The following is a 17205-nucleotide window of genomic DNA, read 5'->3' on the forward strand; positions in this document are numbered from 1 at the left end:
AGGGAACACACTTCCATCACCTCCACTGGGAATGGGGTCAGTGTGACCCCAGAGCGGCCAGCAGCAGCGAGAGGGGACAAGGGGACACAGCACCATCACCTCTGGGAACAGGGTCAGTGTGACCCCAAACAGACCAGCAGCAGCAGCTCCAGCCTGTTCCCAAGGTGTTTCAGCTGCTGCTCCCCCGAGGACACCTGCTCACACTCGTGCTCCCCCAAAACACTCTGAGCAGTGCTCTGTTTTTATAAACACTGTCTCAAAAACAAAGCTGCACACAGCCCTGGCCTCAGAAACAACCTGCTTCTTTTTTCTTTCCTTTTTTTTTTCCTTTCCTTTCTTTCCTCCCAGATAAATATCCCAAGAATCATCCAAGACTGAAACTGCGGATGTTTCAGGTGAACAGAATCCGCCTGCAAAAGGCCCCAGCTCAGCCACTGACGCTGAACTTATCAACACTTCCACAGTCACACTCGCACTCTCAAGCTGGTGTGGCTGGCAGAATTTAACACATCCACAGCTTGCAGTAAAACATAAAAACCAGATGGTTGGGGTTTTTTTTGTCACATCCACTTGCCTCCGACGCTGACGGCACCGCCGAGAAGAGGTCACCGCTACAAACCGAGGGCGGTGCAGAGGCAGCACAATCAGCACAATTAACAACCCACGCCCCTTTTATCTCTGCTGGGCACAGGTGATGCTACAAACGCCGGCACTTCGAGCCGGAAAGTCATCAGCTGAGAGGAAGGGGGCTTGTCAGGGAGGTCATCAGATCGCCACAGCCACAGGGATCTGGTGGTGACAGCAGCCGTGCTCACACGTTCCTGGTGTGCGCAGGGGCGGGGATGGGCTGCAGGACGCCTGGCTGTCCCGCTGCACCCAGGGGCGGACACAAACTCCTGCACACGCAGAAAAGCAACAAGGACCCCGAGGCATTGCTCCAAGGCTGGAAACATCAGCCGTGAACCGTGAGAACCGCCGTGAAAACGCTGCCGTTAGAGCTACAGAACCGCCTGCGGACGCCTGGGTGCTGCCCCTCGCAGCGCGCTCCTTTACCGCCAGCGACACGGCGACAACACCCGTCCGCTCCTGCGCCGCTTATCCCGGGACAGGCAGGAGGCTCTGCCCGAGCCCAGCTCCACACCCTGACGCCCAGCCTGTCCCGCAGCAGCGCCGGGAGCCGCCGGAGCGCCGCACACACCTGCTGCTGCCGGGAGCCCGGAGAGCGCCCAGGGCCGGAGCCCGGCGCCACGGCCCCGCTCAGCGCCGCTCAGCCCCATCCCCTTACTTGTGGAGGCCACGGGAATGTTGGGGAAGTTGGTGGTGCTGGTGGTGCTGGCCTCGGCGGGGGCCAGCATGGCCGGGGCGCTGTAGGGCTCCGAGGATGCCCGGTTGCTGGGCGGGTGCTGGATGGTCTGCACCGAGTGGCCCTCGGCCGACGACAGCGACGGCTGCCCCTCGTAGTCGTGCACGTACTCGTCCTTCACCAGCATGCTGGAGGGAGCTGCGGGGACACCAGAGGGGACACCAGAGGGGACGCTGCCGGCCGGGTCCGGACCGGCCGAGAGCCCCGGGGGCGTCCCCGCGGCACAGCCTGGGGCACCCAGGTGTGCGCCGAGCGGAGCCGGGCTGCTCGCCCTGCCCACAGCCACGGCAGCAGGGCTCCCCACAGCTCAGAGGGAATTCCTGGCTTCCTGCGGGGAATTTTGGGGAATTTTGGGGAATTTTTTTGGGGAATTCTGGGGAATTCTGGGGAATTTTGAGGGGAATTTTGGCGAATTCTGGGGAATTTTTTTGGGAATTTTGGGGAATTCTGGGGAATGTGGGGAATTTTTGGGAATTCTAGGGAATGTGGGGAATTTTTTGGCGGATTTTGGAGAATTTTGGCGAATTTTTGGCGAATTTTGGAGAATTCTGGGGAATTCTGGGGAATTTTATGGGGAATTTTGTTGAATTCTGGGGAATTTTTGGGGGAATTTTTGTGAATTCTGGGGAATTTTTTTGGCAATTTTTAGAGGAATTTTTGGGAATTCTGGGGAATTTTTTTGGGAATTTTTAGAGGAATTTTGGGGAATTCTGGGGAATGTGGGGAATTTTTTGGCAAATTTTGGGGAATTCTGGGGAATTTTTTTGGGAATTCTGGGGAATTCTGGGGAATTTTTGGAGGAATTTTGGGGAATTCTGGGGAATTTTTGGAGGAATTTTGGGAATTTTAGAGGAATTTTTGGGAATTCTGGGGAATGTGGGGAATTTTTGGAGGAATTTTGGGGAATTCTGGGGAATTCTGGGGAATTTTTTGGAGGAATTTTGGGGAATTCTGGGGAATTTTTGGAGGAATTTTGGGAATTTTGGAGGAATTTTTGGGAATTCTGGGGAATGTGGGGAATTTTTGGAGGAATTTTGGGGAATTCTGGGGAATGTGGGGAATTTTTGGAGGAATTTTGGGGAATTTGGGGAATGTGGGGAATTTTTGGAGGAATTTTTGGGAATTCTGGGGAACATGGGGAATTTTTGGGGGAATTTTGTGGAATTCCGGGGAACGTGGGGAATTTTTGGAGGAATTTTTGGGAATTCTGGGGAATGTGGGGAATTTTTTTGGGAATTTTGGGGAATTCTGGGAGAATTTTTGGAGGAATTTTGGGGATTTTGGAGGAATTTTTGGGAATTCTGGGGAATGTGGGGAATTTTTTGGGGAATTTTTGGGAATTCTGGGGAATTCTGGGGAATTTTGGGGGGAATTTTGGGGAATTCTGGGGAATTTTTGGAGGAATTTTGGGAATTTTGGAGGAATTTTTGGGAATTCTGGGGAATGTGGGGAATTTTTTGGCGAATTTTGGTGAATTCTGGGGAATTCTGGGGAATTTTTGGGGGAATTTTTGGGAATTCTGGGGAATTCTGGGGAATTTTTTGGGGAATTTTGGGGAATTCTGGGAGAATTTTTGGAGGAATTTTGGGGATTTTTGGGGAATTTTGGGGAATTCTGTGGAATGTGGGGAATTCTTGGAGGAATTTTTTTGGGAGTTTTTGGGAATTCTGGGGAATGTGGGGAATCTTCTGGGTAATTTTGGGGAGTTTGGGGAAACGTGGGGAATCTTTTGGGTGGTTTTGGGGATTTTGGGTTATTTTCTGGGGAATTTTGGGGGAATTCTGGGGAATGTGGGGAATTTTTTGGGGGGAATTTAGGAGAATTCTGGGGAATGTGGGGAATCTTTTGGGTAATTTTGGGGGGAATCTGTGGGATGTTGGGGATTTTGGGGAATGTGGGGAATCTTTTGGGTAATTTTAGGGAATTTGTGGGATGTTGGGGATTTTGGGGAATCTTTTGGGTAATTTTGGGGAATTTGTGGGATGTTGGGGATTTTGGGGAACGCGGGGAATCTTTTGGGTAATTTTGGGGAATTTGGGGGGATGTTGGGGATTTTGGGGAATGTGGGGAATCTTTTGGGTAATTTTAGGGAATCTGGGGGACGTTGGGGATTTTGGGGAACGTGGGGAATCTTTTGGGTAATTTTGGGGAATTTGGGTGATGTTGGGGGTTCTGGGGAATGTGAGTGGCGCGGTCAGCCCTGCGCACAGCCAGCAGGAGGGAACGGAGCGTTGTCCTGGGGCAGCTGTGTCCCCGTGTCCCCGCCGAGCAGCAGCCCAGGAGCCGTGTCCGGAAGGTTCCTGCACCGCCGGCGGGCACACGGGCACGGAGCTCCCGGGAAAAACACCCCTCTGTCTCGGGGCTCCCAGGCCCCACTGCCTGCCGTGCTCCTTCCGGAGCAGAACAAAACAGGCCAGAGCCCAACCCTGCTGCCAGAGCAGGAGCAGGGCAGGGGAACGCTCACGGCGTGTCCAGACGCTGGCACGAGATCATGAAATTATATAGTAATAATAATAGTAATAATAATAATAATAATAATAATAATAATAATAATAATAATAATAATAATAATAATAATAATAATAAATATATTATGATATATTATATATATCTATATTATATAATATATTATATTATATTTCATATATATTATATTTTATAAATATAATATATATTTATATGTTAATTATATTACGATTAATTAATTATAATTCATTGTAATTAATAACTTATATGTTATATAATATTATATATAATATTATATATAATATATAATAATAATATATATAATCTAATAATATCTGATAATATCTAATGAAATTATTTCCTATAATAATAAATCTATTATATTTTATATATGTTTCTGTAATTTATTATAATTAATAATTTATATATGTTATGCTATATTGTGTTATATTATGCTATATTGTGTTATATTATGCTATATTGTGTTATATTATGTTATATTATATTATATTATATTATATTATATTATATTATATTATGTTATGTTATGTTATTGTATATAATATATCTAATAATGTATAATCTAATAATATCTGATAACATCTAATGAAGTTATTTCCTATAATAATAAATATATTATATTTTATATATAATATTTATATAATTTATTATAATTAATAATTATTATATTATATTATATTATATTATATTATATTATATTATATTATATTATGTTATGTTATGTTATATTATATTACATTATATTATATTATATTGTATTGTATTATATTAATATATTATATATATAATATATACTATATATAATAATAATATATATAATCTAAAAACATCTGATAATATCTAATGAGATGATTTCCTATAATAATAAATATATTATATTTTATATATATTTCTATAATTTATTATAATTAATAATATATATTACATTACATTACATTACATTATATTATTATATATATTTAATATATATAATAATAATACATATAATCTAATAATATCTGATGATATCTAACGAAATGATTTCCTTAAATAACGGAATTACTGATATTCAGCTTTGGCGCTGGGATCACTCCTGGGAAGACACAGCTAACAATTAATAACAAGTAATAGAAATTATAACAAAATTAGCAGGGGTGAGCACACCGGTCAAAGCCTGACGAGTTAAGTTTCCTGGGATGTTTGAGGGTGGGTTTTTTTTTCTGGTTTGCACACTTTTAATCTTTTTTAAGATTTAATCTTTTTTAAGATTTAATCTTTTTTAAGATTTAATCTTTTTAAATCTTTGCAGACTTTTAACAAGGCGCGAGAATCGCAGGATCACACCGATTTCCAAAGGGAGGAGAATAAAGCAAGTTTTGCAATAAAGCACTGGCCAGCTGCACAACCTCAGATTCTTTTTGCCATGTCCAATTTCTCCCCAGCTTCAGGCCAAGCGGGAATTTCAGACTCCTTTATCCAGAACCAGTGACAGAATTTCTATTCTCTGCTCCTTAAATCGCAATTAGCATTCCCAATCCAATTAATTAGCACATCCTACAGGTGCAGGGAATTTTGGGCGCATTTTTTCATTTCCCAGCCGTGAGAATTTGGTTTTCCCGTGGGGTTTCACAGGGAGGGAGCAGCGAGAGCAGGCTCAGCTGGAGGTCAGCACCTGCTCTGACGCGCTACTGAGCCTGATTTTGGGGGGGAAAAGGGGTTTTTTTGGGGGGGCCAAAAGCAGGATTTCTGCGGGTGTGTCAGAAACACGGGGCTACTCACCTGAACTCTGCAGCGTCAGCCCCGAGAGATCTGCACAGGGAACACAGAGGGGAGCAGGATGAACTCGGGGAGCTGACAAGACGTTGAAAGGTTTACCAGCCTTTAGGAACCATCCCTCATCGCCCCTGCCAAATCCAGACAAACCCACCCCCTAAAGCACGCCGGGCACCGCGCGCAGCCCCGGCGGCGCCGGGGTCTGGGATGCAGAGCGCGTGCCCTTCCTCCTGGGAATCACTTATGAGATCCAGAAAAACGCGGAATTTCACGGAACGTGAAATCCATCAGCGGGTTTGCATGCTGATACGTGAGAACAAACGTTAGAGGCAGATGAAAAAAGCTAAAAGTGCGAGTGTGTAAATTAGAAAGCTTTTTTTTTAAATCACTGGGTGAAAAAGTAGTTTAGAGAACAGGAGACAAAATAGAGGATTTAAAGTGTTGTCCCTTGTCCCTTCTTCTTTTCTTCTTCATGTTCTTTTCCTAGAGGTTTTTGGGTGATAGTGAGTGATCAGACAGAAAATGCCACAGCGCAGCACAGAGGAGATAAGTCATTAGATCTTCAAGAAAAAATAATATAAAAAATAATACATATAAAAAATAATATATAAAAAATAATATATAAAAAATAATATAAAAATCTATAAAAATAATATTAAAATAGTACATTAAAAATATAAATATAAAAATAATATATAAAAATAATATATAAAAATAATATATAAATAATATATATAAATAATATAAAAATATATAAAAATAATATAGAAATGAATATATAAAAATAATGTAGAAATAATATATAAAAATAATATATAAATAATATATATAAATAATATAAAAATATATAAAATAATATAAAAATCAATATATAAAAATAATATATAAATAATATATATAAATTATATAAAAATAATATATAAATAATATATATAAATAATATAAAATATATAAAAATAATATTAAAATTAATATATAAAAATAATATAGAAATAATATATAAAAAATAATCTAGAAAAATAATATAAAAATAATATATAAAAATAATATTAAAAATAATGTATAAAAATATATAAAAATAATATTAAAAATAATATATAAAAATAATATAGAAAATAATATATAAAAATAATATAAAAATCATATATAAAAATAATATTAAAAATAATATATAAAAATAATATAGAAAATAACATATAAAAATAATATAAAAATAATATAGAAAAATAATATTAAAAATAATATATAAAAACAATATATAAAAATAATATTAAAAATAATATATAAAAATAATATAAAAAATTGGGTAAAAATAAGTATAAAGATAAGTATAAAAATAATTATAAAAATAAGTATAAAGATAAAAGAACTGCGTGTTTCGAGGCCATTCTGTGCATCAGACACCAAGTGTGCCGCTTTTTTTCGGAAGAAAAAAAAAAACCGTACCAAATTGCAAAGGTTAACTTTGTGCAACCAGCCTGGAAGAGTTCAGAAAAATCCAAGAGTAAAAAAAAAAAAAATAAAAAAAAAAAACCAGAAGAAATACAGCAAAAACAAAGAGAAGTCACAGGCAGGAAGGCATCAACAAAACCCACGCCAGCCTTTCCCTCCCCACGTTGCCCCAGGGGTGAAAAAGGAGGGTTAACGGCAGGAGGCAGGGAGCTGGTGACCGTCTGACTGAGGAATTGAAGGGTCCTGCGGTTTCCACAGCCGGACAGGTGTCCCGCTCCCAGCCGGGGCTGCGCTCACCGATGCCGGGTGACACCACGCGCTCGTAGTGGTAAGGGTTGACGCAGACACTGTCGCACTTGAGGTCGAAGGCGTACTGGCAGTACTTGACGTGCTTCAGCTCGTTCTTGTGCAGGTCGGGCCAGCGCCACAGACGGGCGTAGATGACGTGGGGGAACCCCTTGCGCCCCGCCACCTGGGAACCGGACACACAGGAACCAGGGAATTGGGGAATTACGGAAATTTCCGCAATTCCGCACGGGATGGGCTCGCGGGGAAGGGGGCAAACACCGCCGAGACCTCTGCCCGGCACCAAAACGGGGGTTTGGGTTAAAAAACCCTCCCCATCATCAAAACGGGGGTTTGGGTTAAAAAACACCGCTGTGACCCCTCCCCAGCACCAAAACAGGGGTTTGGGTTAAAAAAACCCTCCCCATCATCAAAACAGGGTTTGGGTTAAAAAACACCGCTGTGACCCCTCCCCAGCACCAAAAGAGGGTTTTTGGTGAAAAAAAACCCTCCCCAGCACCAAAACAGGGTTTTGGGTTAAAAAACACTGTTGTGACCGCTCCCCAGCACCAAAACAGGGTTTTGGGTTAAAAAACACCGTTGTGACCGCTCCCCAGCACCAAAACAGGGTTTTGGGTTAAAAAACACCGCTGTGATCCCTCCCCATCATCAAAACAGGGTTTTTGGCTAAAAAAACCCTCCCCAGCACCAAAACAGGGTTTTGGGTTAAAAAAAACCCTCCCCAGCATCAAAACGGGCTTTTTGTGTTAAAAAAAAACTCTGCCCAGCACCAAAACAGGGTTTGTGTTAAAAAAAACCCTTCCCAGCACCAAAAGAGGGTTTTTGTGTCAAAAAAAACCCCTCCCCAGCATCAAAACAGGATTTGTGTTAAAAAAACACTGCTGCGACCCCTCCCCAGCACCAAAACAGGGTTTTGGGTAAAAAAACCCCTCCCCAGCACCAAAACAGGGTTTTGGGTAAAAAAACCCCTCCCCAGCACCAAAACAGGGTTTTGGGTTAAAAAACACCGCTGTGACCCCTCCCCAGCACTGAAACAGGGTTTTGGGTTAAAAAACACCAGTTTTGTTAAAAAACAGTTCGTGTTTACCCAAGTTCTGTGCCCAACAGAAACAACCTCCTGTCAGGGTTTTGTGTAAATTTAAGTCAAGGCTGCGATTCTTAGGTAAAAAATACTAATACTAAACTAATCTGAGAATCTAATAACTAATAATCTAATAATAATAATAATTTAGCTAATAATCTAACTAATAACCAATAATCTAATCTAATCCTAAAAGCCCTAAATACCGGAAAAACCTCGGGTTTGTGTTTACCCAAGTTCTGTGCCCGACAGAAACAAGCTGCTGTCAGGGTTTTGTGTACAGTTAAACCAAGGCCGGGATTCTTAGGTAAAAAATACTAAAAAATTCTAACACTAAACCCTGATCTAATCCTAAAAGCCCTAAATACTGAAAAAACCTCGGGTTTGTGTTTACCCAAGTTCTGTGCCCAACAGAAACAAGCTGCTGTCAGGGTTTTGTGTACAGTTAAACCAAGGCCGGGATTCTTAGGTAAAAAATACTAATATTAAACTAATAATCTAATAACAAATATAATAATAATAATAATAATAATAATAATAATAATAATAATAATAATAATAATAATAGTAGTAGTAATAGCCACCTAGCTAATAATCTAACTAATAACAAATAATCTAATCTAATCCTAAAAACCCTAAATATTAAAAAAACCTCGGGTTTGTGTTTACCCATGTTCTGTGCCCAACAGAAACAAGCTGCTGTCAGGGTTTTGTGTACAGTTAAACCAAGGCTGCGATTCTTAGGTAAAAAATACTAAAAAATTCTAACACTAAACCCTGATCTAATCCTAAAAGCCCTAAATACTGAAAAAACCTCGGGTTTGTGTTTACCCACGTTCTGTGCCCGACAGAAACAAGCTGCTGTCAGGGTTTTGTGTACAGTTAAACCAAGGCTGCGATTCTTAGGTAAAAAATACTAATACTAAACTAATAATCTAATAACTAATAACTAATAAAAATGATCATCATCATCATCATCTAGCTAATGATCCAGCTAATAACCAATAATCTAATCTAATCCTAAAAACCCTAAATATTAAAAAAACCTTGGGTTTGTGTTTACCCATGTTCTGTGCCCGACAGAAACAAGATCCTATCAGAGTTTTGTGTACAGTTAAACCAAGGCCGGGATTCTTAGGTAAAAAATACTAAAAAATTCTATCACTAAACACTGAACTAAGACTAAAAACCCTAAATACCAAAACAAATCTAACAGTGTAAAACCCTCGGGTAGAAGGTGTCAGAAGCAGAACCTGTGCCTGAGGCTGTGGCCACCTTCCCCAGCGGGAGAAGAGGAAGGCGGCGCTAAGCTCCGGGAATTCTGGGGCACCACGAGGAGCCGTTAAAAACTTACAAAACCCAACACTGAGAATCGAACAGTCAGCCCGCAGGCCGGGCAGAGGCAGGCAGGACCCACCTGCAGCCTCCCGTCCAGCGTTCTCTGTATGGTGACACACTTGCTGGGGTGAGCCCCGTTGGTGGTGATAGCCGTGATCAGAGAATCCAGCTCATCCTTCTTCTCCTTCAGCTTCTTGACCAGGCTCTCGATGGCGCGCTTGGCGAAGGTCTCGCTCTCCCCGCCCTGCCGGTGGCACATCAGGCTGTGCACGATGCTCAGACAGGCGTCGTTGCTGGTTGGCGTGTTGGTAATAGACATATTGTCCATCTGTCACGGCCCCTCCGCGCGGATCCAACGTCGCTCCCCGGCGCCGAGGAGCAGGGGGCGATCCCAGCCAAGGGTCGGATGTCTCCCGGTAAAACCTGGGAGGGAAAAACACCCGGGTTGGAATTGTTTTTAACAAATTGCAGATGCTGTTTCTAGGGAAGCCTGAAGGCTTCGCTCCTTCTGTCGCTTTCAAGCTGAGTGCAGGGTGTTAAAAATGAAAAATCGGCATCGCTTGTCCCGTGATGGCCAAAACATGGCCCCAACACTCTCAGATGTAAGATGTTTTAGATGTTTTATTCCTCCCCCAGTAACAATATTTAAATAAAGGTTACAGTTTATACACACACAAACAGAAAGGCGGGGATGCTCACATGAAGCAGGAGAAGACCGACAATGATTTTACACCGATTCGGGGTGAAATCGAGTGAAAACACTGCCTGGGAAGGCTGGCCCAAACCAAACGAGTTGTTAACCAAAAGTTACCACAGCACACAGGGCTCCTCTCCTGGCAGCAGGAACGCTGCTGGACAAACCCAGCACAATCTCAAAAGGAAATGAACTCTTATTTGCTATTTTCCACAGTTTTAACTGGAATACATCAGGCTTTGGTACCCTTGAAAAAACACACGGCGCAAATCCCTGCCCCTGCCTCCCTCCCTCCCTCCTTCAAACCTTCTCTTCTTCTGTAGGGATGCTTCTGCACTCAATTTCTCCCACAGGAAAACAATTACCTCCAAATCTGAGTAGGATCACGGGTTTTACCTAGCTATTACAATTTCTCCCCCTGAGCCGGGTTTTTTCCTCGCGCTTGGATTCAATAAACCCCTTTGAAAAGTCCAGCTTAACCTGCCAGCTCACGCTAATCTGTAAATGCCTGCCGGCTAAAGCAGAGCGTGTTCTCCTGCATCCCAGAGAGATGTGCACAAGTAATCACACATCAACGCCCTGATAAAGCTATTAGCTGAAGCAGCTTTAAACACAGAGACGATTAGAATTAGACACGCAGCTTTATCTCCTCCCGCCCTGACGCCGTGAACGAGAACTGTGCTCGCTGGCTGGCTCGGGGCTCAGACCAAGCAGGCCAGGCCTCCTTTCAGTGGAATGATCCTCACAGGAGCTGGGTCAGCCCTCAGCTGACAAGCTCTGGAAGCTTCTCTGGGCTTTGGAGCGCTGTGGGTACGGGGGGAGCCACGGTGGGAGCCGGAGACCAGCCCAGAGCCCGGCAAACGCCGCGGCACGCTGCTCCAGGAGCTGCTGCCGGGTCTGCAGGCTGACGGGGTTTGGGTTCCTGGGATACAGCTCCAGGAGCTGAGCTGGGGAACAGCTCCAGGAGCCCATCCTGAGCTGGGGAACGGCTCCTGGAGCACATCCTGAGCTGGGGAACAGCTCCAGGAGCTGAGCTGGGGAACAGCTCCAGGAGCCCGTCCTGAGCTGGGGAACAGCTCCTGGAGCCCATCCTGAGCTGGGGAACGGCTCCTGGAGCCCATCCTGAGCTGGGGAACGGCTCCTGGAGCCCGTCCTGAGCTGGGGAACGGCTCCTGGAGCCCATCCTGAGCTGGGGAACGGCTCCAGGAGCTGAGCTGGGGAACGGCTCCTGGAGCCCATCCTGAGCTGGGGAACGGCTCCTGGAGCCCATCCTGAGCTGGGGAACAGCTCCTAGAGCCCATCCTGAGCTGGGGAACGGCTCCTGGAGCCCGTCCTGAGCTGGGGAACGGCTCCTGGAGCCCATCCTGAGCTGGGGAACGGCTCCAGGAGCTGAGCTGGGGAACGGCTCCTGGAGCCCGTCCTGAGCTGGGGAACAGCTCCTGGAGCCCATCCTGAGCTGGGGAACGGCTCCAGGAGCTGAGCTAGGGAACGGCTCCTGGAGCCCATCCTGAGCTGGGGAACGGCTCCTGGAGCCCATCCTGAGCTGGGGAACGGCTCCTGGAGCCCGTCCTGAGCTGGGGAACGGCTCCAGGAGCTGAGCTGGGGAACGGCTCCAGGAGCCCGTCCTGAGCTGGGGAACGGCTCCAGGAGCCCATCCTGAGCTGGGGAACAGCTCCTGGAGCCCATCCTGAGCTGGGGAACGGCTCCTGGAGCCCATCCTGAGCTGGGGAACGGCTCCTGGAGCCCGTCCTGAGCTGGGGAACGGCTCCTGGAGCCCATCCTGAGCTGGGGAACGGCTCCAGGAGCTGAGCTGGGGAACGGCTCCTGGAGCCCATCCTGAGCTGGGGAACGGCTCCTGGAGCCCATCCTGAGCTGGGGAACAGCTCCTAGAGCCCATCCTGAGCTGGGGAACGGCTCCTGGAGCCCGTCCTGAGCTGGGGAACGGCTCCTGGAGCCCATCCTGAGCTGGGGAACGGCTCCAGGAGCTGAGCTGGGGAACGGCTCCTGGAGCCCATCCTGAGCTGGGGAACGGCTCCTGGAGCCCATCCTGAGCTGGGGAACGGCTCCTGGAGCCCGTCCTGAGCTGGGGAACGGCTCCAGGAGCTGAGCTGGGGAACGGCTCCAGGAGCCCGTCCTGAGCTGGGGAACGGCTCCAGGAGCCCATCCTGAGCTGGGGAACGGCTCCTGGAGCCCGTCCTGAGCTGGGGAACGGCTCCTGGAGCCCGTCCTGAGCTGGGGAACGGCTCCTGGAGCCCATCCTGAGCTGGGGAACGGCTCCAGGAGCTGAGCTGGGGAACGGCTCCTGGAGCCCATCCTGAGCTGGGGAACGGCTCCAGGAGCTGAGCTGGGGAACGGCTCCTGGAGCCCGTCCTGAGCTGGGGAACAGCTCCTGGAGCCCATCCTGAGCTGGGGAACGGCTCCTGGAGCCCATCCTGAGCTGGGGAACGGCTCCTGGAGCCCGTCCTGAGCTGGGGAACGGCTCCAGGAGCCCATCCTGAGCTGGGGAACAGCTCCTGGAGCCCGTCCTGAGCTGGGGAACGGCTCCTGGAGCCCGTCCTGAGCTGGGGAACGGCTCCTGGAGCCCGTCCTGAGCTGGGGAACGGCTCCAGGAGCTGAGCTGGGGAACAGCTCCAGGAGCCCATCCTGAGCTGGGGAACAGCTCCAGGAGCCCGTCCTCATTGCCAACAGGTGTTTAACAAAGCTGCACCTGAGCACACCCCACGGCCCCAAAGGTGCTCTCCAGCCCCAGCAGGCCCCTGACCCCGTGCCACACTAAGGACCCATTTCATTAACCGAGAAACAAGGGGCCAACAGCCAGCGGCGCTCCAGGCAACCCGAGCAGCACAACCTCCGGAGGGCAGGGAAACCTGTCAGCTCATCCAGCTGGCCTTCCAGGACCTGCAGCGAGCTCCTGTCTCGGAGCACCCACAAGCACCTGCTGGCTGGAGCTGCTCCTGTCCTGTCCTTCCAGGACCTGCAGCAAACTCCTGTCTCAGAGCAGCCACGAGCAGCTGCTGGCTGCTCCTGTCCTGTCCTGTCCTTCCAGGACCTGCAGCAAACTCCTCTCTCAGAGCAGCCATGAGCAGCTGCTGGCTGCTCCTGTCCTGTCCTGTCCTTCCAGGACCTGCAGCGAGCTCCTGTCTCAGAGCAGCCACGAGCAGCTGCTGGCTGGAGCTGCTCCTGTCCTGTCCTGTCCTTCCAGGACCTGCAGCGAGCTCCTCTCTCAGAGCAGCCACGAGCAGCTGCTGGCTGCTCCTGTCCTGTCCTTCCAGGACCTGCAGCAAACTCCTCTCTCAGAGCAGCCACGAGCAGCTGCTGGCTGCTCCTGTCCTGTCCTTCCAGGACCTGCAGCAGGCTGCTGGCTGGAGCTGCTCCCCTCCCAGAACACCCACACATTTTACTCCTGCAGGCACGGGCCGCCCCACGGCTGCCTGTGCTCGGCCCGTGCAGCAGAACGCGATCACCTCTCGGTCTGAGCGGGATGATGGATCTCACCTCGCTGTTGGCTGTTAATCCTCGGACACGGAGCAGCTGCCAGAGCCTGGGAACACTCTGCGGGTCACTCTGCCAGGAAGGGTTACCTGATGGGCACAGAGGGGCTCCGGAGTCCGGCTGTTCCCTTGGCACCCTGCTGCTGTGGGTCACTCTGCCAGGAAAGGTTACCTGATGGAGCAGAGGGTCCGGCTGTTCCCCCGGCACCCTGCTGCTGTGGGTCACTCTGCCAGGAAAGGTTACCTGATGGAGCAGAGGGTCCGGCTGTTCCCCCAGCACCCTGCTGCCTGCGGAGCTGAAATCGAGGGCGGCGCTGGGCTGGAGCCGTGCAGCACCAGGAGCCCGGCTGAGCGGGCAGCCCGCTGCCCTCGCTCTTATACTTGTCTGGGGGTCAGGAATGCACAACAAGGCCGGCCGTGGGGCAGAGTGTCCCCCCGGCTCTGGGTCAGGCGGGACACGCTCTCTCCAAACAGCGATTATCTGCTGCTGTGCCCCGATAACGCCGCGCCACGCTCAGCACCCAGCTCCGGGAGCACGTTCCCTGCCGGGGAGCGAGCCGTGCCCCGCAGCACGAGGCACGGAGAGCAGACACAGAGATAAGCGAGGCGTTTGTGGGGCAGGAATCGAGCGTTTCACCTCCTCACTGCAGCGGCAGGCAGCACCACAGGCTGGCACAGCCCCAGAAACTCGGGCAAGGAACACGCCGTGGCTCCCGACAGCTCACGGCACCTCCTGGGGCAGAAATTCAGTGTTTAGGAGATGGGATATCGAGCTGAGCTGAGATAGATTTCAGCTCCACATTCTTCTACAGAACAACAGGCAGACACACACAGAGCTCGGAGAAGGCTTCTAAAACACACAACAGTCGTTCTGAGGTTCACGGCTAAGGAAAAAACTCAGGCGGGTTTCACTCCCTTGCCTTCCTGGAGGTGTTACCCCAGCTGTGCAGGAGATCCTCTGGGGCATAAAGGGCAGAGGCTGCTAAAAATCCCCAAAACTTAACTAAAGCCCAGCCAAAGTGTTCTACAACGCGGTTCCCTTCGCTCCGGCTGTGTCGCACACCACACACATTCCCACCACCGGTTCCGTTCCCTTCGCTCCGGCTGTGTCTCACACCGCACACATTCCCAGCACCAGTTCCATTCCGTTCGCTCCGGCTGTGTCTCACACCGCACACATTCCCACCACCGGTTCCCTTTGCTCCGGCTGTGTCTCACACCGCACACATTCCCACCACCGCTTCCCTTCGCTCCGGCTGTGTCTCACACCACACACATTCCCACCACCGCTTCCCTTCCCTTCGCTCCGGCTGTGTCTCACACCGCACACATTCCCAGCACCGGTTCCCTTCGCTCCGGCTGTGTCTCACACCGCACACATTCCCACCACCAGTTCCCTTCGCTCCGGCTGTGTCTCATACCGCACACATTCCCAGCACCGCTTCCCTTCCCTTCCCTCCGGCTGTGTCTCACACCGCACACATTCCCAGCACCAGTTCTGTTCCCTTTGATCCGGCTGTGTCTCACACCGCACACATTCCCAGCACCGGTTCCCTTCGCTCCAGCTGTGTCTCACACCGCACACATTCCCAGCACCGGTTCCGTTCCCTTCGCTCCGGCTGTGTCTCACACCGCACACATTCCCAGCACCACTTCCCTTCGCTCCGGCTGTGTCTCACACCGCACACATTCCCAGCACCGGTTCCGTTCCCTTCGCTCCGGCTGTGTCTCACACCGCACACATTCCCAGCACCGGTTCCGTTCCCTCCGGCTGTGTCTCACACCGCACACATTCCCAGCACCGCTTCCCTTCGCTCCGGCTGTGTCTCACACCGCACACATTCCCAGCACCGGTTCCGTTCCCTCCTCTCCGGCTGTGTCTCACACCGCACACATTCCCAGCACCGGTTCCCTTCGCTCCGGCTGTGTCTCACACCGCACACATTCCCAGCACCGGTTCCGTTCCCTCCTCTCCGGCTGTGTCTCACACCGCACACATTCCCAGCACCGGTTCCCTTTGATCCGGCTGTGTCTCACACCGCACACATTCCCAGCACCGCTTCCCTTCGCTCCGGCTGTGTCTCACACCGCACACATTCCCAGCACCGCTTCCCTTCGCTCCAGCTGTGTCTCACACCGCACACATTCCCAGCACCGGTTCCGTTCCCTTCCCTCTGGCTGTGTCTCACACCGCACACATTCCCACCACCGGTTCCATTTGCTCCGGCTGTGTCTCACACCGCACACATTCCCAGCACCGCTTCCCTTCGCTCCGGCTGTGTCTCACACCGCACACATTCCCAGCACCGCTTCCCTTCGCTCCGGCTGTGTCTCACACCGCACACATTCCCACCACCGGTGCCCTTCGATCCCGCTGTGTCTCACACCGCACACATTCCCACCACCGGTTCCGTTCCCTCCGGATGTGTCTCACACCGCACACATTTCCAGCACGCTCCCCTTCGCTCCGGCTGTGTCTCACACCGCACACATTCCCAGCACCGGTTCCCTTCGCTCCGGCTGTGTCTCACACCGCACACATTCCCAGCACCGGTTCCGTTCCCTTCGCTACAGCTGTGTCTCACACCGCACACATTCCCACCACCGCTTCCCTTCCCTCCGGCTGTGTCTCACACCGCACACATTCCCAGCACCGGTTCCCTTCGCTCCGGCTGTACCTCACACCGCACACATTCCCAGCACCGGTTCCGTTCCCTTCGCTCCGGCTGTACCTCACAGCGCACACATTCCCAGCACCGGTTCCGTTCCCTTTGCTCCGGCTGTGTCTCACACTGCACACATTCCCACCACCGCTTCCCTTCGCTCCGGCTGTGTCTCACACCGCACACATTCCCACCACCGCTTCCCTTCGCTCCGCCTGTGTCGCACACCGCACACATTCCCAGCACCGCTTCCCTTCGCTTCGGCTGTGTCTCACACCGCACACATTCCCAGCACTGCTTCCCTTCGCTCCGGCTGTGTCTCACACCGCACACATTCCCACCACCGGTTCCGTTCCCTTCGCTCCGGCTGTGTCTCACACCGCACACATTCCCAGCACCGGTTCCCTTCGCTTGGGCTGTGTCTCACACCGCACACATTCCCACCACCGGTTCCCTTCGCTCCGGCTGTGTCTCACACCACACACATTCCCACCACCGGTTCCCTTCGCTCCGGCTGTGTCTCACACCGCACACATTCCCAGCACCGCTTCCCTTCGCTCCGGCTGTGTCTCACACCG

At 49.6% G+C, this 17205-nt stretch overlaps 1 protein-coding gene across 6 annotated transcripts in view; it reads right to left on the reverse strand.

Annotated features, from left to right (window-relative positions):
* SMAD4 (SMAD family member 4) overlaps positions 1-16786 on the reverse strand; it is a 35741-nt gene extending 18955 nt beyond the window's left edge. For 2 of the 6 annotated variants that reach the window (XM_086867569.1, XM_086867566.1), the window contains exons 1-5: positions 16697-16786; positions 9859-10202; positions 7352-7526; positions 5609-5638; positions 1286-1501 (exon numbers count right to left, since the gene is read on the reverse strand). In XM_086867569.1, the coding sequence (XP_086723695.1) occupies positions 1286-1501; positions 5609-5638; positions 7352-7526; positions 9859-10107 (670 nt within the window). In that variant the 5' untranslated portion in view covers positions 10108-10202; positions 16697-16786. Of the gene's footprint in view, positions 1-1285; positions 1502-5608; positions 5639-7351; positions 7527-9858; positions 10203-13968; positions 14538-16642 lie in introns of those variants that run through there. The other 4 variants (XM_086867567.1, XM_086867563.1, XM_086867568.1 and 1 more) reach the window with 2 other exon arrangements.
* Between the last annotated feature and the right edge of the window lie 419 nt (positions 16787-17205).

The sequence above is a fragment of the Cyanistes caeruleus genome, chromosome Z (assembly GCF_971803275.1).
Source record: "Cyanistes caeruleus chromosome Z, bCyaCae1.hap1.1, whole genome shotgun sequence".
NCBI lineage: Eukaryota > Metazoa > Chordata > Aves > Passeriformes > Paridae > Cyanistes > Cyanistes caeruleus.